This window comes from Candoia aspera, chromosome 2 (assembly GCF_035149785.1).
Source record: "Candoia aspera isolate rCanAsp1 chromosome 2, rCanAsp1.hap2, whole genome shotgun sequence".
NCBI lineage: Eukaryota > Metazoa > Chordata > Lepidosauria > Squamata > Boidae > Candoia > Candoia aspera.
The window spans coordinates 143,304,871-143,328,509 of NC_086154.1; the positions used below are offsets into that span (position 1 = coordinate 143,304,871).

The 23,639-nt window shown below is 44.0% G+C and overlaps 1 protein-coding gene across 3 annotated transcripts in view; it reads right to left on the reverse strand.

Moving 5' to 3' along the window:
* Positions 1 to 23,639, reverse strand: part of PPP1R1A (protein phosphatase 1 regulatory inhibitor subunit 1A) — a 74,328-nt gene that overhangs the window by 22,115 nt on the left and 28,574 nt on the right. For all 3 annotated transcript variants that reach the window (XM_063293962.1, XM_063293961.1, XM_063293960.1), the window contains exon 2: positions 11,211 to 11,271. In XM_063293962.1, coding sequence (XP_063150032.1) covers positions 11,211 to 11,271 — 61 coding nt within the window. The remainder of the gene's footprint in view (positions 1 to 11,210; positions 11,272 to 23,639) is intronic.

Consider the following 23,639-nt stretch of genomic DNA (forward strand, 5'->3'; position numbering starts at 1 on the left):
GGTATCAAAAACCACTAACAGAAGCAACCAAGAAGATTCCTTTGCCCACTATAAACTCCAGAATTGTACTATCTAGTACAGCCTTTCTCAACCTTCTGACCCTGGAGGAACCCTTGAAATACTTTTCAGGCCTCGGGGAACCCCTGAACATTCAGGCTCAAATGTAGGCCAGAAGTTACAAAATTATTATATCCGTTTCATGGGTAGGCCTGTATATACACATTAACAATGTTCTTAAATAAAAATAAAGAATGAAACTTACCTCTTTAATGTGAGGTAATTTAATGTGCCCGAATTTGAAATAATTTTTTAAATAAATTGTGATCTCCCAGGGAATCCCTAGTGGCCTCTCGCGGAACCCTAGGGTCCCATGGAACCCTGGCTGAGAAACCCTGAACTAGTTTGATTGCTGTCTCAGCCCCATAGCTAGAGTAGGCCAGATCATTCAGAAATGACTGGAAGACCAGATCATTCAGAAATGACTGGAACTGCTAGATTGCTACATGCTCAGCTAGTTTTTCTAGGTAAGGAAACAACAGAGAGATCAGTTCGGTTAAAAGTCTAAAACGTTCAATATAGCCAGACCTAAACGCAACCTGGAATTGAATCGCTGGGGAAAGGTAGGTGTGAGCAGGTGGTAGGAGAGTTATTCTGCAGTCTGAACATCAAGCAATTTACTTATCACGCTGGCAGGGTTCCAAAATTCAATTTGGAAGCCAGAACTGTCTGAGGATAAAAATGTATCTACAGTCAGGGTTCCTCTTAGGAGAGATTTTTTTATCCCCTAGTCTTATCTTTATTCCTTACCTCTTCCACCGACACAATTCTGCCTGCTGCAGAATTGCAGGTGGCAAGGAGCGTGTGCGACTCCTGGTGGAATCACAGGCACAAATGGGCCATGAAGTAGACCATGGAGACCCTTTTAACTGGGGGCCAGACTGCCTGACTCTCCAACGGTATGCAGCCTTCTCTTTTTGCCATCCCCAAACTTATTTTTACCCCAGTTAGCTAAAGTAAGTTTAAACACCCAGCTACACCGAAAGCCAGAAAAATACAGAAAAACTATGACCTTATCCACCAGGCCTCCTATCATACTTGTCACCCTTCTCATAAGAAACACAGATCACACCCATCAAAAAACAGTCCACTCATGATATATTACTAGGTTTAACTCAACCTTTCCTCCGCGAGTTCAAAGTGGCATACACACCACACCCCCTCTCCACCTTTTTCTCACAACCACTACCACCTTGTAAGGAAGGTTGGGCAACATGCTTAACCAGGTCAGGTAAAAACCTACCAGCTGTATTCACAGAACTTAAGTTTGGTTAATTTGATTTCTGCTTATATGTTTTTGTGCCTTACTGGGCTACACAGACCCAGCCTGTCGGTCAGTCTATAGTTCAATCTATTGGGTTCAGTTTATATTCAGTTTATTCCAGTGGGTTACTTCAATAATCAGGCAATTAGGTAAATGCAACTGATGTGAACTTCCACAGCTGAGTACTTTTAAACTTGGGCCCTAAGCCACCATACCCCAAAGATTCTCAGGCAGAAGATAGCAAAAACACCACACGGATTGACCTCATTCTTGAAGGCAAGATCATCAAAACTCACAAACATTAACCACTGAGGTATATGAAAAGAAGGATGTGCGTGACAAAATAACTGGTTGCACCTTAAGCAGGTGTCCAAGCTGATCAGGAAAACTATTCCAGTAGGAATACAGCCTTTCTGAAGAATCAGCTTCCGGTGACACCCAGAATGCTGCAATCCCATAATTAATGAAAGGGTGACAGAAAAAGCCAGGGGGGAGCCTTTAGCCACATGGCCCCACACTCTCTCTTTGCTAATTCTCATCTATCCAAGAAGGTTTTTGCTCCTTTCTGATAAAATATGTCTGCAATTGCTGTGACTGGAGGACAGAAAAGATTTCCACGTGGGGAGATTGGAGGGAGGGAGGGAGATTAAAGATTCTTTTCTATCATGTTCCTGAAAGGATATTAGGGTGACTAAAGAAAGGGAACAATTACTTGTAAAATAAGCAGGACTCACCTGTCAGCTCTAGGGAATAAAGCTTAGTCATGGGATAAAAGGATGTTAATTTATGCAGCCAGAAGAAGGATTTAAAAAAGAAAAAAAAGTTGCTTAAATAAAGACAACTTCTGCTGAATTTAAAAATGAGCCTGTTTTTCCTTCCAGTAGCATGGAAAGGCAGCTAAGGACACAGCCAGTCTAAGCTAGGTCGATTGTCCTCATCCACAGTGCAAATGAGTTTTTCCTTACTGGCATTTCCATTTTCTCTCCTGGAGATTCTGAAGGCAGGTCTCCCCCTATTTACTGCTCCATCCTCCCAGACAATAATAGCAACGAGTGTGTCCAGTCCAACCTAAGTTCTCCTTGGAACCACAACGCATTCCTCAAAAATACCCCAAAATAGGATAATTGTTACCTACCTAGAAGCCGTAAGGACGTGTCACAACCCCTTGTGTCATTTAGACTCCTGTGTACCCAAAACAAGCTGTACACGAGATGAGATCCTGGCCCTTGAAAGGACTTCCCTAAGCAATATCCCTAAGAACACCCTAAGCAGTATCTGGAATTGTGGGATAAGTGCCTCTTTAATGGGCCAGACTGACTGCAAAAACACTCCCCAGGACAACATTCTGGGGATTGAGAAAGTACACACACAGGATAAGAGAATTTTTTTAAACAAAGGAGGAACTGCATAAGATGCTGAAATTACGTTGTCTTAATAAGATGGGGTTTGTAATGAGATGTAATGAGATGGGATTTTTTGCGACCTTGTGGTCTTAATGAGATGGGTTTTTAAAAAAATCTTTTATCTTTTTAGTGACAACAAAGTTGAGGTGCTCTCTTTTCTCCTTTGCGGTAATCTTTATTAAGCAAGAGTTAATGTTTTTTCAGTGACTTCAGAGTTTCAGGAAGCTCCCCTCGCTTCTGCCGTTCGCTCCATCCATGCTAGGAAAGGGTTAACAGCTTTCATTTCTATGCTGCAGCTTTGATTTACACGGCTATTATAACACTGGCAACAGTGGGAATCTTTTTACTTGGACTATAGACGTGAGCAGGAAAGAACGCTTTCTCCTTTCTATGATTCTTAAAAGAAAGAAGATGGTTAGCGTTTTCTTTTATGCATTTGTGGCATGACAAAAGCATATATTAGGCTTTTCTTTTAAGGACTTTTTTTTTTTTTAAAGCTATTATTTTATATATATTATTTATATATATTTATCTGTGTGTAATAAACGTTGGTTTTTGGAGCCTTTGTGTGTGTGGCAGGGTGGGTGGGGGGCAAATACATGGACTCTTGGCAAATACATGGACAAATTCATATGTACAGTTTTCTTGGCAGGATTTCAGAAGCGGTTTGCCCTTGCCTGCTTCCTAGGGCTGTTAGAGAGTGACTGGCCCAGGTCACCCTTCTGCCTTTGTGCCTAAGGAAGGACTAAGAACTCATGGTCTCCCAATTTCTAGTCCAGTGCCTTTAACCACTACACCAAACTGGCTCTCTTTTGGAGCATATACATGTATGTTATCAAAACTTTTTTTTAAGGATTCCAAAATGGATTAGTACCTTACTTCTCACTGAATTCCCATGGAGAGGCACTAGGCCTGCAGATGGCATTTCAATAGAGCTGCTTGGCTCAGGGGACTGACCTGACTCATATTGCAAAAGCAGAGAGGCCACCCAATTCGCCTCACCAAAGCAATTTGGGTGGCTTTGAATTGCCTTGGTCCATGCGGTGGAGAAGCCTCCTCTCAGCTTTCTCCCCCAATACTGGACAAACGCTTTCAGGATGGCTGGCCCCCAGTCTAGAAGACCTTAGGGTGTGCTAAGGGTCTCCAGTATTGCCTAGCCTGGAAGTACTTTGGTCAAGTTTACCAGAGAAAGTTTCTCTCAGACTTTTCCCACAGGGCTCCCCCAAAAGATTGGCCCTTCCAATCTCCTATGGTACCACTCCTCCTTTTGAACCACTAGGCCCTCCTATGGGAGGAGACCAATGGCCTTATCCCACTACTAACTCCCCTCTGTGGCTGGTGGGCTGGGGAGCAGTTGGAGCATCCCAGCAGCACGAAAACAGTTTCTCTAGCCTGCTGCCCTCCCTTGTCCAGAGAGAATGCAAGCCATGGGAAAGGACTTTCCTTTCTCATCACTGACTCTCTCAGCCACTTGGCATCTGGGAAGCAATGCTGAAGAGCCTAGGGGTATGAAAGGATTCCCCAGAGCCCTAGGAGGCCCCTCACTTACACTCAAGAGTCTCTGGGATGGCCTATCCCATGCCCACTGTGAAATTCCCAGCAAGCCACACTGAAGCTGCCATCTGGGAGACCCCATGGCACCTGCTGGGGGCTCTGGGCTGCCTGCCTGTGGCATGTGTGCTGGAATTCCCTACCACAGTCCACACTGATGCTCCCCGGCCTGGCCTTCAAGGAGGTGCTTTGTTTCAGGTTGAACCTATCTGGTACCTCTATTAAGTATGTGTTAGGTTTATGTGCTCTGGAGGGATTAATTCAATTTGAAACCCACTGAGTCAGAAAATAAGCATGGGGATTTTTCTCTTCCTTTTCTGTTTCTTTTCACGTTGCGATGCCCCCATTGGGAAGAGCACTACAGTGTCACAAATGCAGCCCAAGGTAGTGGGCATACCAAGGGAATAAAGATGCTTCTATCCCAACCTTGTCCCATAAAGTATATTCTTTACCCATTTGCTCCTCTCAAGCAAGTCTAATGAATATGTATCAGGTAAATAATTGCCTGATCCCAGATAATTAGGATAATTACTTGTTGCATTCAGCCAACAAGAATAGAAAAGAACCAAGAAATTTGTAGGAGAATGTCTTACAGGAGGTTCTTTGGAAGATTAGCTTTTCCACGGAAGGAGCGGCTTGCCTGCTGAACATAACAATTTCTGTCATGTCTAAACAAAGCTTTCCCCTTTCCCCTTCACTGCGACTCCTTCCAGCATTGTCCTTACCCTTTCTCATATCTTTCCTCCCCATGCAACTACCCTTTCCTTGTACTCCCTCTCCATCCAATGTCTCATTCTGCTGTGCTGTTTCTTTGGAAAAAAGGGAGGAGAATATGCATGTGTGTATCTCTGTGTTTCTGCATGTGAGAATGGTTTGTCTGAGAGAAGACAGTTGACACAACCAGGTCGAGATAAATTAATTTTATAAATGGGGTAGCTTGTTGTTCAAGCCATTACTTTTAATTAGTAATTTTTAATTCATCTACCCACCTGCCCTGTCTGCCTCTCCCTCCCTCTTATTAATCATCTGACCCTACCCTTTTTTGAAGTGTGACATTGGACAGATACGTACAAATACAAATATGTGTGTTACGGGAAAACAGTTTTTGGTGGAGGTAATCTTCACAAAGGATCGTTACCTTGTTGTGGTGCTGGAGCTTGAGCACCTCAGTGATGCCATGAGCTAAACCGTGAAGGGCCACCCAAGATGGGAAGGTCATGACAGAGAGGTCAGACTAAACGCGATCCCTGGGGAAGGTAATGGCAACCCACCCCAGTATTCTTGCCGTGAAAACTCAATGGATCAGTACAACCAGAGATATGTCGGTACACCATCGGAAGATGAGACCCCCAGGTCGGAAGATGGTCAAAATGCTACTGGGGAGGAACAGAGGATGAGTTCAACTAGCCCCAGACGTGATGACACAGCTAGCTCAAAGCCGAAAGGACGGCTAGCGGCCGACGGTGCTGGTGGTGAACGGCGAATCCAATGTTCTAAGGATCAACACACCATTGGAACCTGGAATATAAGATCTATGAGCCAGGGCAAATTGGATGTGGTTATTGGTGAGATGTCAAGATTAAAGATAGACATTTTGGGCGTCAGTGAACTGAAATGGACTGGGATGGGCCACTTCACATCAAATGACCACCAGATCTACTACTGTGGACAAGAGGACCATAGAAGAAATGGAGTAGCCTTCATAATTAATAGTAAAGTGGCTAAAGCAGTGCTTGGATACAATCCAAAAAATGATAGAATGATCTCAATTCGAATTCAGGGCAAGCCATCTAACATCACAGTGATCCAAATATACACCCCAACCACAAATGCTGAAGAAGCTGAAGTAGAGCTGTTCTATGAGGATCTGCAGCACCTACTGGACAACACGCCTAAAAGAGATGTTATTTTCATCACGGGAGACTGGAATGCCAAGGTGGGCAGTCAAATGACACCTGGAATTACAGGTAAGCATGGCCTGGGAGAACAAAACGAAGCAGGACATAGGCTGATAGAATTTTGCCAAGACAACTCTCTCTGCATAACAAACACTCTCTTCCAGCAACCTAAGAGACGGCTTTATACATGGACTTCACCAGATGGACAACAGCGAAATCAGATTGACTACATCCTTTGCAGCCAAAGGTGGCGGACATCTATACAGTCGGTAAAAACAAGACCTGGAGCTGACTGTAGTTCTGATCACGAACTTCTTCTTGCACAATTTAGGATCAGACTAAAGAGATTAGGGAAGACCCACAGATCAGCTAGATATGAGCTCACTAATATTCCTACGGAATATGCAGTGGAGGTGAAGAATCGATTTAAGGGACTGGACTTAGTAGATAGGGTCCCGGAAGAGCTATGGACAGAAGTCCGCAACATTGTTCAGGAGGCAGCAACAAAATACATCTCAAAGAGAAAACCAAGAAGGCAAAATGGCTGTCTGCTGAGACACTAGAAGTATCCCAAGAAAGACGGAAAGCAAAAGGCAACAGTGATAGGGGGAGATATGCCCAATTAAATGCAAAATTCCAGAGGTTAGCCAGAAGAGATAAGGAATTATTTTTAAACAAGCAATGCGCGGAAGTGGAAGAAGACAATAGAATAGGAAGGACAAGAGACCTCTTCCAGAAAATTAGAAACATCGGAGGTAAATTCCAGGCAAAAATGGGTATGATCAAAAATAAAGATGGCAAGGACCTAACAGAAGACAAAGAGATCAAGAAAAGGTGGCAAGAATATACAGAAGACCTGTATAGGAAGGATAACAATATTGGGGATAGCTTTGACGGTGTGGTCAGTGAGCTAGAGCCAGACATCCTGAAGGGTGAGGTTGAATGGGCCTTAAGAAGCATTGCTAATAACAAGGCAGCAGGAGATGATGGCATCCCAGCTGAACTGTTCAAAATCTTGCAAGATGATGCTGTCAAGGTAATGCATGCTATATGCCAGCAAATTTGGAAAACACAAGAATGGCCATCAGATTGGAAAAAATCAACTTATATCCCCATACCAAAAAAGGGAAACACTAAAGAATGTTCAAACTATCAAATAGTGGCACTCATTTCATATGCCAGTAAGGTAATGCTCAAGTTCCTGCAAGGTAGACTTCAGCAATTCATGGAGCAAGAATTGCCAGATGTACAAGCTAGGTTTAGAAAAGGCAGAGGAACTAGGGACCAAATTGCCAATATCTGCTGGATAATGGAAAAAGCCAGGGAGTTTCAGAAAAACATCTATTTCTGTTTTATTGACTATTCTAAAGCCTTTGACTGTGTGGACCATAACAAATTGTGGCAAGTTCTTAGCAGTATGGGGATACCAAGTCATCTTGTCTGCCTCCTGAAGAATCTGTATAACGACCAAGTAGCAACAGTAAGAACAGACCACGGAACAACGGACTGGTTTAAGATTGGGAAAGGAGTATGGCAGGGCTGTATACTCTCACCCTACCTATTCAACTTGTATGCAGAACACATCATGCGACATGCTGGGCTTGAGGAATCCAAGGCTGGAGTTAAAATCACTGGAAGAAACATTAACAATCTCAGATATGCAGATGATACCACTTTGATGGCTGAAAGCAAAGAGGAACTGAGGAGCCTTATGATGAAGGTGAAAGAAGAAAGTGCAAAAGCTGGCTTGCAGCTAAACCTCAAAAAAACCAAGATTATGGCAACCAGCTTGATTGATAACTGGCAAACAGAGAGAGAAAACATACAGGCAGTGAAAGACTTTGTATTTCCAGGTGCGAAGGTTACTGCAGATGCTGACTGCAGTCAGGAAATCAGAAGACGCTTAATCCTTGGACGAAGAGCAATGACCAATCTCGATAAAATAGTTAAGAGCAGAGACATCACACTGACAACAAAGGTCCGCATGGTTAAAGCAGTGGTGTTCCCCGTAGTAACATATGGCTGTTACTTTGGCCACATAATGAGAAGACAGGACACCCTGGAGAAGATGCTGATGCTAGGGAGAGTGGAGGGCAAAAGGAAGAGGGGCCGACCAAGGGCAAGGTGGATAGATAATATTCTAGAGGTGACGGACTTGTCCCTGGGGGAGCTGGGGGTGTTGATGACTGACAGGAAGCTCTGGCGTGGGCTGGTCCATAAAGTCACGAAGAGTCAGAAGCGACTAAACGAATAAACAACAATCTTCACAATCACTTTCAGCTAGATGTCCGGCAAAAGAACATGTCCTCCTTTTTGTCCTTATGTCCTCCATCTAGCAAGCATAGCCTTAAAATCAAATATTGTCTGGCTATTTGAGTGTTTTTTAAAAAAAATTTGGACTATTTTCACAACAGTAGTCATTCAAATTTTGTGTATTGTGACCGTGTAAATTGTCTGTGTATTGCGACTTTGTAAATTGACACAGGAGCAGGCTCAGGCAGACAGGCGCGTGGCCACTGGAGCACAGGGAAGCTTCTCTGCTCCATGGTCTTCCAAAGACTCTCCATAAGCCATTTGCTATGACCCACTCAGACTGTAGGGCCAACACTCCCAATACCCCTCGTGGGGCCTGTGCCTGACTCTTTGGGGCCTTAGAATTAGCACTTAGGCTCTTCCCAGAAGGATTCTGGAGGAGAAGAGGGCCAGCTGTCCAGCAGGGCTGAAGCAGTGCCTTAAGCTTGCAGCTGAGCTGGAAGTGGCTGGCGGGCCAGAGCCAAGGCTCTATGGGAGCCTTGAGATGGCACTGGCTGAGAAGGCCACCCTTAAAGTTCCCCCACAGTGCATCCATGGGGCAAGGTGCACTGTGCCTTCTTCACACTCTAGCTGCCTTCCCAGGATGTCCACTACTTGATTGGTCAGACTGCTCTCAGGCATTGTGCTCTCCTGCTGGGAAATTACACTCTTTGGTGTGGACACCAAGAAAGTTAAACTGTTAGTGTGTCCTCCTCCCCACCCCCACCACCCCATTTGTCCTTTAGAATTATATCCTCCTTTGCCTGTTCAGATATCTGGTAATTGTAAATCAGAGGCTCAGGAGAATGGTTAGTTCTCTCCTTTTCCTAGCCCCATAAACCAGTTTTTGCCTTTGTTCCAAAATGATCAAGAGTCAGCTGAGATGGAAGGGCTGGGGAAATTTGTCTCCATACCTGACCTACAGCATGCATTTTTCACTTGTGAAGATGTAGTAATCCCAGATGAGTAAATGTGTATATTGTGTCTGGCATGAAGGCCTGACAGTCTGGAATATTATAAATGCAAGCTGGCTTCACGACAAACTCTTTTGAGCATTTATCAACATCAGCATCCTTCATTCTAGGTCCCACCAAAAGCAGCATATGTGAAATTCAAACCATCTTGCACACTAAACCAAAATACTGTAGCACGGATGGGGAATGCTGAACAAAATAGATCAGTTGCCAGATTGGGGTACATTTCTAAAAACAATTTGCCCTAAATACTTGGCTCAATGTCCATTGTCAGATTCCACAATCAAAGAACTGGTAGATCGTTTGGTTGTGTTCTCTGCCAGTTTGAGCCAACGCATGTCAAGCACCAGAAGGGAGAGGGGAATCCATGAGAGTGAGAAAGACTAGTGTTTAGTCTAATCATGGTTTTCAAGATCGTATCAACTGGAGACGTTTGGAAGTCGAACGCTGGACTGCTGGTGCAAAGGGGAAGGAATGTGGAGGGGGATTGCCTGTTTGCTTTTAATTAGGTAGTTTGAGCGGGACTATTTAGCTGTGGCTTTTTCCTTTACGCTGTACACATCTTCAGTAATAAATCTGAATCCTGCATTTCCAATGGATGCATGAGTCAGGTCATTATTGGGACAATTGATTTTCAGATTTTCACATCCATCTTCCAACAGACTCTGAATGTCCAGTGGTGCCATTCAGGGTGAATACCAAGGTTACCAAAATGTGGAGCTTGCCCTCCCTCTAAACCCTCTTCTGTACTTGTGTCCCCATAGTCTGATTTCCTGCAGACCCACTTCTCTGTATGCCATAGGGAGGCAGTTCCTCCCTCCATAGGTGGCATATAAAATCTTCCACAATACCTTGGAATGATGTTCTCAAGTACTCCATAATATTGTGGGAGGTTTATATTTAAAAATGTGGCTTGCAACCACACACTGTCTGGTTAAAACAGCCAGGAGAATCCCCAACACTGACTCACTACATTCCTGTTTCCCTGGCCCACATCAGCCAAATTAGGGAGAAAAATCTATGCTATTTTAAGACTTGGAAAAGCACCTGCTAAACAGACAAATTTCAGGACTCAGCTCTTGGATAATATGTATAATTTGTTATAATGGAGAAAATAGCTCCAATGTTATACAGATCGGATTACAGTTCCCACAGTTTCTAAACACTGGTCATAGTATGTGGGTATCAGAGTCCCACCCACTTCTAGGTGCCACAGCTTTGTCACTCTTGGGTTTGGGCTGAGGACAATATATGAATCTTGTTTGTGTACTGAAGGTTGCATTTGGGTGGTCAAGCACCAAAAGACTTGTCCAGGATAAAACTCACAATTTCTTACACCTCATATGTGTTTTATTCATCAGTTCAGTCCTTTCTTTATATCCCCACCTCTTATCCAAAGTTAAATCCAGTACATTTAATTTTAATTTATTCACTGAAAATCAGGAACAGTACAGGAAGGGAATGGGAGGCTGCCCAAAGCCCCCAGCCTTAATTGTGCAGTCATGAATTAAGGTAGGACTGAACAGCCATTATTTAGCATCAATCATATGCTATAATCTATTTTGCACTGCAAAAAGCAATAGAAAGAACCATAGTTCAGTAATACCTGGAGGACTACAGACCTCCCCACCCCTGATTCACAGCCTTTGTTGTCTCACATACCACTATTCAAATTCTCTCCAGGACTGGCCTACTGAGTAGCAGCAAACCATTCCTGGGAACCCAAGGGAGACCCAATTTTGCATTCATCAAGTCATGCATCTGCTCTCACCAGGTGATGATTGGTCACTGCTCAAGACCAAGGTGGCAGGAGTTGGGCGACGCCTTCGGATCTGTAGACAAAGAGAGATTAATTAACTGCTTGTAATGAGCTTTTTCTAAATATCCAAAAACTGCAGGCAGAAGAGACAGATTGTTATTTGGCAGCAACTACAGTTCTTTATTGTAGATGGTACACTAAAGATAAGCAACACTAGAGATGCCCTCCAGATGTTTTTGGACTGCAGTTCTCAAAAGACTCAGCAACCCAGCCAGTGGCAAGGTACTATGAGGGCTGGGTTATCTCCAACTGGGTATCTGTGGACATGTTGAACAGCTATTTCAATATTCCTCTCCATAATGGCAGTACCAATTGGAGATGATGGGAAGTACAATCAAAAACACCCGGGCACCTCTATGCCCCACCCATTATCCTGGTGGCTTTCTTTTCCAATCATTTGACCGACAATGGAGTAGAAAAACCTTGGTAGAGCCATCATCACCACAGAGGACCACAAACAGCATTGACAGAATTAACAGAACCATTTTGAGCAAACCAGATTGAACAAAACAATCCTTTCTCACAAAGATGACATTTAATCCTTGGGTAATGTGATGTCAGCCCTTTGAGGCAGTCCAGACAGGAAACCAAAACCATGAGTACTAACACTACCTTTATTGTAAGGTTACAGTAACAGAATGTTGCAAGCCAGAAAGTACTTCCCCCCTCCCTTGCCTTTACTTTCCCGAGAACAAGGGAGGGTCCCTTCTGAGATGCTTTTTCCATCTCCATCCCTCCACTGGACTCAGATGCTTCTTACCAGACCATTGTCTAGGCTGTGGCTCTTCTTCCTGTCTCCCAAGGTTATTCTCACAGTCTATTACATGTCACAATAAATTTACTTTTCAGCACTTCTCCTTAAGTTGCAGCTGCCTCCTATCTCCAGGCAGCCCAGCCATCCTGTCACCCTCATATCCCTTCAGGGAAACACCAGGATCAGAGCCCTTCTTCCTCTCACTCAGCTCAGCCACTTTGGGGGCCCATTTAGATAACCCCTCTGGTTATGCTGAAGAAAAAAGCCCTGGGGAGAATGGCTAAGAACTCCCTAGTTAGGCAGACTAGAGGGTGTCATGCGGTGATGACCACAGCAAGCCATGGTTTCTTCAAAAATAAGCAAGTATGTTATGCTTTCATAATTATCTTTTATTGGAGAATTCTTGGAAGAAAGGCCCTGCTAAGAATCCTTCCGCCCAGTCTGTAACACATCCCAGTTGTGAGAAAATTTACCTGGTCTGTGTGTGGCTAGAATGCCCTCCAATGTCCTTTGAGGACCAGGGAATCACATTACTCTGGCCTGGGAAATCAGTATGTGTGCTTTGTGTTTCTTTCCAATTTAAATATTTTCAGCTCCATATTGTAATCATCTGGACAGTTGAATCTGTGACCACTGCATCTTACCTGTTGCTTTAAGGTCTGGCTGTTTCTAGCCCTTCTGAATCATTTTGGTTTATTATTGGGTGTGTTTGCTATACTGGATTCACTGTTTTTTTTTTAAACAAACAAACACAGAGCACTTTGTTAACAGCATCAGTGGCTCTCCTTGGAATATATCCACCCCCCACCCCCAAGCCATAATGGACACAACAGAAATCCTTTTTGATAATGGCCCCACCTCTATTTCCAGGGTGAGCTCTTTTATATTTCAGCATCTATGCAGATATTTTGGTTTGCTCTTTTTTTCTTTTAATGCACTGTTGCTGAGACTGCATCAATATTTTTTTTTGCCCAAAATGTGCTACTGGACTGTAGTGTTTATTGGTTTGTTATGTTATTGTTTTGTTCACTGTGTATATTTTTAGCCTCTACCATTTCCTTTTTAGGAAGCTGTAGCACATACATTCAGTGCAGTCTTACCTGCGACCAGATATTGAAGGAGAAAGGCTGAGGAAGGGGGTGGGGGGACGAAGAAGTCTTTGTTACCAAAGATCCTCACATCTTTTATGGGACACATGATCCACATACTGGGATTTGAATAAAAATATGGGGCATGCACGGGATTAATTGATGAAATATTCATGGCCCTAGCCCCTCCCCCTCCCCCTAGTTTCCCATGTAGCCACATCTATTTTTCATGCAGCTCTCAGCATCTAAATCAGACTGACTGCAGACCTTATGCCAAAAATAGAGCTCATCCCTGCCTTCAGTCTTCATCTAGTCCCAAACTTCTGGCTGGGCTTGATGGGCTGAAATAGAGGTGAGATAATTCCACTTGGGTTTCTCGGCTGCTGCTACTGCTATTGAGTAGGAAACACAAAGTCTTCCACATTCCAATGGAAAGGGATGCCTAGCTGAAACACGGGGCCTCTCCCATTTTAAAACTGCATATCCTAAAGGATGCTCTAAGTCTTCCCGAACCCAGGGCTTCAACTGGTTACGAACCCCTGAGTCTTCCTACACAGAGTGAGGACATCTAGTTCTTCCTGAAAAAAGGAATGGTAACTACATGTGAGAGAGAGAGAGCTGGACCATAAGGAAGGCTGAGAGAAGGAAGATGGAACCGTGGTGTTGGAGGAAAATTCTGTGAGTGCCTTGGACTGCAAGAAGATCCAACCAGTCCATCCTCCAGGAAATCAAGCCAGACTGCTCACTTGAGGGAATGGTATTAAAGGCAAAACTGAAATACTTTGGCCACATCATGAGAAGACAGGACACCCTGGAGAAGATGCTGATGCTAGGGAGAGTGGAAGGCAAAAGGAAGAGGGGCCGACCAAGGGCAAGGTGGATGGATGATATTCTAGAGGTGACGGACTCGTCCCTGGGGGAGCTGGGGGTGTTGACGACCAACAGGAAGCTCTGGCATGGGCTGGTCCATGAAGTCACAAAGAGTCAGAAGTGACTGAATGAATAAACAACAAAACTACATGTGGCTCTGTGAACTGCATATCCCCCAACCCAAAGGATCTCTCCCAGTCTGGTCCTGGAAAGCTGAACAAGAGAAGTCAGGGTGAAGCTGGGGGTTGGTTAAACTCAAACTCTTCTCCCCTCCCCTCTGTGGGTTTGGCTGGTGCTCCTTGCTGTCTCTGTCGGCAGAAAATAACTGTCTGGCAGAGGAAAGGGAGCAGCTGAGTAAAATAGCAGCCAACCCAGCGGAGACTTAACTGGGGCACCTTTTCCATTAAGGAAGTGTTTGCAGCTGGCGGGAGGTGCTAATTACCATACTCTTTGGAGGGGATAGGCTCCCCCTCCCCCACCAGAGGCTGGACGGCAAGCCTAGGCAGCCCATGGGAAGCAGCCTCTCTTGCGCAAAGACGTTTCAGCAGATTCCGTTTAAGCAGCTGCCTAATTCGACAGCCGCCTTCGGAGGGATCCCCAGTTGCCAGCTGTTACACTCATTATTAACAGGTGGTGGGGGAGGTTTTCAGCTAAACTGTGCCAGCCGCTAGAGTACCCTGGCACAGGGCAGAGCGACCGCTCCTATCTGTAATATCCACCCAAAGCCTCCTGAACACTGACCATGCTCCTGTGCTCAGAGAGCAGAGTCCTTGCTGGGCTGTACCACGGGATGCCTTAGTTAAAAAAAAAATGCAGATATTGATTAAAGATAAAGGAAAGGAAAGGAAAAAAAACCCCACCCTACTCCAGAATTCAAGAGTCTGTCATACCCTATTCAAAATTAGGAGAGTCCAGGTGAGCAAATAATATCTCTGTTTCTGCACTATAGAGATCGGAGGGTTGTCCCTACTTTAAAGGGTTGGTTGTTGTAACAATACAGAGGATCTTTGCATTTACTCTGCTGTCAGGTATCAGTTAAGACCGGGATGGGGCATGGCAAGATGAACGGAAGACAATGCACACAGAGGGACTTTCCTGTCTCTTGCTCCATAGCACCTGAGGGTAGGACAAGAAGCAAAGGGTGGAAGCTCGTCAGAGGGAGATCTGACCTGGAAATAAGGAGGAAGGTCCTGACAGTGAGCAGTATTAAGCGGTGGAACAGCTTGCCACCCGGCTGTGGGCGCTCCATCACTGGACGTTTTCAAGAAAAGATTGGACAGCCATTTGTCTGAGAGGGTATGAGGATTCCTGACTTTGGCAGGGGGTTGGACTAGAAGACCTCCAGGCCCCTTCCAACCCTATGATTCTGCGATTCTATTCCCCTGTCCTGGTCACCCTGCTCAAAAAGGTTCCCCAAAGGATCAAGGAAAATTTCTGAATAGCAAGTGATCAAGCGTAGGGAGGCTGCCAGGAGGAAGAGAATTATAAAAAATTGAGCACTGGCTTTGCTCTACTTAGACTAGCTTGGATTCAGGTTAGTTTCTACATAAGGGAAAATACATTTTTTGGGGGGATGGGGAAGAACGATTAATTATAGGCAAATATATATCAACAAAGAAGGACTTGGGAAACTAGATTGTCTTGTTCTGCTCAGCTTCTCCAACAGCATCCCACATGATCCCAACTCCTCTTACATTTCTGTCTTAAACGTGAACATTTTGCTTATGCATGCGAGAACAACAATTCCCTTTAAACTGTTGCTTTCCATGACTACATGGGACCAACCAAGAGTAGTGGGAAGAGGCCCTGAACAACCAAAAGCTCTATCAGTTTATTGTTAGGCCCATAAGCTGACTGATCAATCAAGCCAAAGATCTGCCAATCCCTTACACCGAAAGAAAATGTGAATCCTTGCACTGATGTGGGTGGTTCACTTCTTGCACCGCAGGATGTATAAAGCTATTTATTAACCAAAAGCAGCCCATCACCACTGAAAGGGGGGGGGGAATTCTGATTAGTTTCATGCTTTCACAATAATGACAAGAGCTCCTGGGGGTAAAAGAACGAGGTGGATGGAGTACTGTCAATCCCCCCACCCCCATTAGAAAACAGACGGGAGGTTCATCCGTGCATCTTCGTTTTCTTTGTGCATGCATCGTATTGCCTAAATCCAAAAGGGGGTCATGAGCAGTGTTGGAAGTACTAAACACTGCTGCTTTGTGGAAGTACAGAAGATGTCAGTGATCAGATGATTTTGATTCCTCGGATTCAGTTCTTGGCTTTTGTTTTAATTATGCTTTAAATTCTTTAAGTCCCAAATTTCAAAAGGAGGAAGAGGAGGAGGAGGAGGAAGGGACACCTACAGCTCCACTGCTGCTGATGACCCCCATCTAGTTCCTTGGCCAAGCTTTTCCACCCAAGGCCAGTACCAATGGGGCAGAAAGCCAAGCTGATCATTTCCCCTTTTCTTCTGGCCGTTTTCCACTTTCAGACCTTTTCTTTTCCATTGATTCAGAGGAAGGGTGATAAATCCCACCAATTCTAGAGCTACCTAGGAGTATTCCTCCTCTTAAGAGGTCTCTGGATCTCAGTCTGCCCCAGACACCCCTCATTTGGCTCTCTTGCTCTTGGGGGAATCTTCCCAAAAAAAACTGCAAGTGAGGCTGGGACTCCTCTTTAGGTGCAAAGTTGGTTCTACGACAACTAAACTCTTCGTAATCATGTTCCATGCTTCTTGGCTTGCTGGCTTATTAATTTTTGCTCCAAGCAGAGGGAAGATCCTACCAGGAATGGGGTGGGGTTTGGGGCCTGGTCTTCTCCTCTTTTTTTAAAATCCTTAATTGATACTGTAAGCTTATCCAAAGTTTAACCAGACCTGTATATTTCATTTCCCCACCACATACTGATTAGCAGTTTGCCTCCCAATTTCAACAGTATGAAGAACCTCAGGGCTCCCCCCCCAAAAAATCTAGATCTCCCTGCAGCCCTTTCTGTACATTATTCTATTGTTGTGAGATGCTTCCCTAAGGTCCCATAGGATTATAGTTGCTATTATGCAAAAATATACAAATCTGTGCTACTGCATAGCACACATCCTACAGATATCAGTGTTTCTTGGAAGTGAATCAGGATTGCTGCCTTTAAAAAAAGACATGGGGCATGTTTTCACAAGCATTGTAGTTCATGTAATAAAACAATTGTATTAATTATGTGAATGTCTTTGAAAATTCAAGCCATGCATGAAAGAAGTAGAAACAAGAACCATGCCGTATAAAATGTGAGATACAAGATAAAGAGACCATTGAAAAGAGAGAGAATTAAAGGAAGAATGGGCTCTTAAAACATCAAGTACAAGAAATCAAATGATTTCTGGGGTGGAGGGTTATTGCCAGCAGTTTGTAAGGACTGCCAGGGAAGAGCAAGATAGGACCAGTCACTCCCTCTCAGCCCAACTCATCTCACAGGGTTGTTGTTGTGAGGAAAATAGGAGGAAGGAGTATTTGGTATGTTTGCTGCCTTGAGTTATTTATCATTCATTCATTCATTCATTCATATATATATATATATATATGAATGAATGAATGAATGATAATAATGGCTGGGTAGAAAATAAATAAATGAATAAAAAGATAGGAACTTAATGGGTTAATTGTGTTTATAGAAAACACACCCACATCTCAACCATATGCAATTCAGAGGTTGGCAGGAACACCTCCTGCAGGACCAAATGTGCAAGTAGGTTCATACTAGCAGAGAAAGGCAATCAGATATCCTGGAATGGTTGTAAGCTATTTAGTGCCTTGCTAGGCAGCAATCAACGTTTTCCACCAGCATTTGAAACCAGGAGCCAGTGAAGGAGTTGCAAAAATGGAAGTCACCTGCTTGATTAACTAGTGCCAATCACTAGTTTTGAAGCCAGCTGGTGTTTTCAGATACTTTCTTTTTTTAAAGAAAGGATTGAAATAGCACAACATGCAATAACCTTAGCTTGGTGGAACCAAACGTCTGGATGTGTAAGTTCATTCTGGACTAGCAGCCATAAGAGGTCTTCTAGAATGTTTCAGGAGGAGCAGCAGCGCATGTGTGGATCAGGGGGAAGTGGGTGTAACAAGCAGAAAAAACTTTAGCTCTCCTCTACTTTTTATCCACCAGTTGCGTCTCTTTTCCCATCCACCTCTCCTGACTTACCTTGTGTTGACATCACTTAGATTGATTTTAACACACTGAAAAATCAGCAACAGCTGAATTGTAGATGCAGCACCAGCAGTCTAGTGGGGCCATGAACTAAGAGATCTTCAAGGGGATGGCTGTGCTTAGCATGTGATAGGAAAACTAGCAGTCCTGTGACACCTTGAGGTCCAATAGGTTGCTTATGACATAAGTGGAGACATTTGTTATTTGTAAGAATTTCTTTTGTTTAAATGAAGGCAGGTCCAATCTGCCTTCTCTAGGACCAACCAAATTTGCACAAAAACTCTCCTAATCTCAACTTAAAGCCTGACTACCTAAGAGCATGCCCCAAGCTTGAAGTAAGTGCTAGGTATGTAGACATGTGGAGCCAAGCTTGCTCCATGCAAGTCATAAAGCTATTAGTAGGTAAATAAAGTTGGGAAGGCATGCAGGGCTAAGCTTCTGAAATTGTTTCCAACCCCATCACCAGCTGTAGTTATAGAAGGCATCTGTACTTTCATCTGTGTAACTGATAAACACACAATATGTTAGTGTTTATGTTTTTGTGTTTGTGTGCGTATCTATATATATATGTTCACTGGGAAGCACAAGGTGGTTTACATATGTTCTGCTCTGGGACACGTGAGCAGCAGGAAGGAATTTGGGAGATTGGAATAAATCAAATGCCCATCTGCCTCTCCCATAGGGATGCATTGGGGGATATTTTTTCTCTGCAGACCCTGGGCAGAGCCGGTCCATTTTTCAATCTGAACTTCCTTTTTCTGTCTTCTTTTGCCACACCAACTTTGGTCCTGTTCTGTTCAGTTTTCAGAGAATCAGTATGCTGATGGATATAAAAAGAGTCCCAAACATAATCTCTCCACATAATCTCTTTCCAACATTCTGTTGGGTTGGAAAGAGTAAAATGCATGTACTGGAGAGCAGAATGCCCTTCAGAGAAAATTACAGAATGGGAAATGGAATTTAAGAAGGCAGAGATGCAGAATGGTCCCAAGCCAACAAAGTATTACTGGCTGGGTTCCCAGATCATAATAAACCATAGGATGGATTCCCACAATATGCTTAAGCAGGTTAGTGAATTAATCCATTGGGGGAGGAGCAATTACATAATGCATTGACCCATATTTTAACCAAATGACCCGAGTTCACCAAAATCATTAAGCAGCTAAAAAGAAAGACATAACTAATGAACAAATAAAGGTTTAACAAAATGAACTAGGCCTGGCATGGGGTGCAAATGCAGCTGCAAGCTTTGTACCTGACTAGGTGAACTATCTTAGGAGAACTCAGCCTTAAGATGGTTTGTCTAATTTTGACCTTTGGACTTGCATGAACCTAGCTATGACTGCTTGCCAGCTGTGGCCGATAGTTCAGCCCTTTAGTGGGAAACCGGTCAACACAGAACCTGCAGTGGCATCAAAATGAAGTAATGTGTGTTATGACATCATCTGATATAAATGATGCACGTTTACAATTTACATCATTGGTGCAATGACATCATGACATATGTGACATTACTTGCCCTCCTTCAGCAGTTACCAATTCCAGCCAGTTCTGGCTTCTGTGCAATGTGCAAACCCCGTCACTATAAGCCAGTCTTGCACCTAAAATGTCTAAGGACTGGAACATCATGGACAGACAATACAAGATCATCCAGATGTCCCCAAATGACAGTCCATAGTCTCTCCACACTGGCTAGCTGCCGGGGCTACTGAACACAGTAGTTTTGGAAGATCCCAGGCTGCTTGCGCCTGAGTCCTTTGCAGCAGGACGAAATGCATGGCCCAAAGACAGCAGCTCCTCCAGCTTCTCCCTGCTGGCTCCAGGCTGCACTTGATATGATCAGAGAGTTAAATACACTGAAGTGCTTAATGTCTACGGTGTACACGCTTGCTCTTTCTTTCTGTGTAGAGAGCAGCATGCAGTTAAGTGCTGTTAAGCATTAAATGATTAATTAATTATACCCTCCCCCCTCCCCTCTCTCTCATGCTTTGGGGATGAAGTGTGCTATGTTAGAGCTATTAATAATGCCTCTGCATTCAGGCAAGCTGGCAAATGGGGGAATCGGGTACTCCAGCTAATGCAGGGGATTATAAATAAGTGCAGGCATTCCCTGAGCGTCTAAATTTACGGCATGTAATTAGCCCATATGTTTTGTCAGGAATCAATATTTCAGCTCAAAACTCCAGATTTTCTTTTTTAAAAAGTGAATGAGCAACTGCAGTCTACTACTGGGCACGGGGGGTATGGGAAGCACAAGTGTTGAGAGAACTTCACCTCTCCATGATTATTAGTGGTGACACCTAGTTAGGTTTCAGTAAAACAGGGTATCACATCTCCACCCCTCTCTATTTCAAAGAAGCCTGCTTGAAGGGCAGCCCCCCACCCTCTGGGATAACTGGTACTTCCTTCCTCCCGTGAGTGATAAGGAATCTTGGCTTTTGCCTTGTCTCTCTCAAGGTACCTGTTTTGCAAAGCAGCAGCTGAACTATTAACTTGGCTTCAGAACTAGGCTTAATACATCTCCTTTGCTTGGAGGCTCCTCCATCAGCAACAGATCAATTGAGGATTCTCTGGCAGAACTGCACAACAATCGAGACTAGACTAAAATGGGATGGGTTGGTCAGCCTCGCTATGTCGACCAAATCAAGAAATCAACTCCACATGAAGGCTAAGACTCTATTTATTAATATTGGCTATAGTAACAGAATCATGCAAGTCCGACTGTGCTTTACTCCCCCCACCCCAGCCCATACTTGTGTGAATTAGGGAGCTTCTGCCTGAGTCTTGTGCGCATGCCTTCTTCTTGCTTTGGGGCTTAGGCTTTGTCCCTTGTCGCTAATGGATCTGCTCTACCTCTGTCAAGGTCATCTTCCTTACTCTGCGGAGTTGGTACCTTGGGGTTCAAAGCCTTGAACAAACCCCAACATCCTCTTAGCATGTTCTGCAAACCAGGCCAACACAAGAATCCACAGTACACTTGATTTCTTTGGGCACAGCATCTTATGTGAATATAACAATTGTGAGGGTGTCAGCCCTTTGAGGTAGTCCAAACAGGAAACCAAAAGCATGAGTACTAGCACTACCTTTATTGTAAGGTTACTGTAGCTGAATCTTGCAAGTCTCAAAGCACTTCTCCCCTCCCTCGCCTTTACGTTCCAGAGGACTAGGGAGGGTCCCTTCTGAGACGCTTTCTGCACCCTCATCCCTTCGGTGGGCTGAGATAGCTCTTGTCTGACCTTGCCCTGGCTGCGGCTCTTCCTCTGTCTCCCGGGGTTATTCTCACAGCCCATTACATCAGGGTAGACTAGTGGCCGCTCCACTTTTCTCAACCTGCTGGCCTCTGGGTTCCTTGAACTACAGCTCCCATCAATTACTTCTGGCAAAGTCAATGGGATAAGGGGCACTACAAATAGGGCCGCAACTAGGGTCTGTGTCACCCGGGGCAAACATGGATTCCACGCTCATTTTGGTGCCCCCCCCCAGTGCAGAGCCCAGGGCACATGCCCCACTTGCCCCCCTCCAGTTGCGCCCCTGACTACAAGCTCAAAACATACAGAGGGCACCTCTCTGGGGAAGGCAAGGCTTCCTGCCCTTCCAGGTTTTAGTGGATCCCATCCAAGACCCATGTTGCATCAGCAATTCCTGTATGCCTTTAAAAATAGCAAGCCACACAATTATAATGGGCACCAGACACTGAGGATAATTGCGTGAAACCAAAATTTCAAAAGCGTTTTAGATTACATTATTTTCAACAAGAAATAATATTTTAGAAATGACCTCATTACATTTATGTTGTTGGAGATGCAGTGACATTAATGCTTTATTAAAATGTATTGTTCCATTTCATTTAGAAGCAATTACATGCATTAACTGAGATTTAATATTTTCAATTCTGGACAAAGAAAATGGACTTATAGTCAAAAGACTTTCTATTTAGCATCAGAAAGACAAACATATGGCTCCAACTATTCAGTGGTTTGCAGAATTGATTAATATAGATCATAAATGGATGACTGAAATGAATCTTGGCTTCAAGTTATTAATGTCTGTAAATACACATCTTGTATGCCTTTGTTTCTTTTTTCAGCTTTTTTCTTGTTCTTTTATAATGTTGTGTATTCTTTTTCTTTTTTGTATTTAGTTAATTAAAAAAACTCTTCAAAAAAGGATAATTCTGTATAACAGTGAGATGCTAATTACACAATGGAATGTCTCTGGGACCTCACCACCGTGAGACGGTGTTTGACCCTTGGCTTGCTTGCAACACTAATGATATGATTCAGAATTGTGTTGGAAATATAAACGTAAGGGAGACAATCTAATGTTTATGAATAATTGAGCAACTGGCAGAATACAAGGGCAGGAGAACAGTCAGAAAAGTCACTCAAACAAATTCTGTTAAAAATGGGATGGCCTTCCCACTGAACACTCCCAAGCCCTTGTTCTTTCAGGGACCAGGCTTGGGGCCATGCTGCTAGCTCCCTCAATCCAGGAGCACTGAACCAACTCTTGTCTTTAGCCACAATACCAAGTTTCCCTCCTACTGGTCCTTAACACTGACTGCCTCTTTCTCTTTATCCCATGCACAGCAACCAGGATGGCAGCCAGTACCAACTGCATAGGTAAGAATGCATGGTTCCAAGCCCTCAGATATGAAGAAGCATCAAAGAACCCACACACATTTTCTCCTCCCACGGCAATTTCTACCAGGCCCCAGCTGTTGTTCACACAGCAATAATCAGTGGAAAAAGTGAAGGTGCCCTCAAGCCAGGCTTAATGTCTGGGGACAGCCATCTCTCCTGTAGGACAAGAATACAAAAGTTGACACTAGCTTCTTCTGGGATTTGGGTTCCCCTGACCCTGTGTTTCATCCTACAGGTAGGAGTACAAAGGAGGAAAGGCTGGGACTTGGTGTTCCAAATGAGTTTTTGCATTTTGATGTGTTCCTACGTAGGTGGAGGAGAAATTCACTGGATTTCCATTAAAAGCAACTTATTCAGTTGCTCTCTCCTGAGGATTGTTGTACAATCGTTTCTTTTTTGTAAGTGCATATGAATGAAAACAATGCCCAAAGTGCAGTTCTAAAGAAAAATGACATGGGAAGTAAACTAGGGTATGAAAAAAAGAGTACACGTTGGGAGAAATGCATGGCTGGGCTTAAAATTTGGAATCTGATCTGCAGCTGGGATGAAGCAAATGTACTATGGGAACAATATGGACTAGTTTGTCGTCTAGTGCTTCTATCCTCCATTATTCTTCAATCTTGATTCCTGGGTCACCCAATCCTACCTTGCTAGCTTATCCTGTGATTTTGGCTTTGGTCTAGAAGACCATCTGGTTCTACATATCCTGGCTTGCTACTGCAAATGACTACTTGCACTGACAACAGCTGAGAGCATTGACCTCCACAGCAATGTTTAAATTGAACCCCGCCCCTGAGATCATAGAATAGAGCTAGATTGTAAGCACAATTAA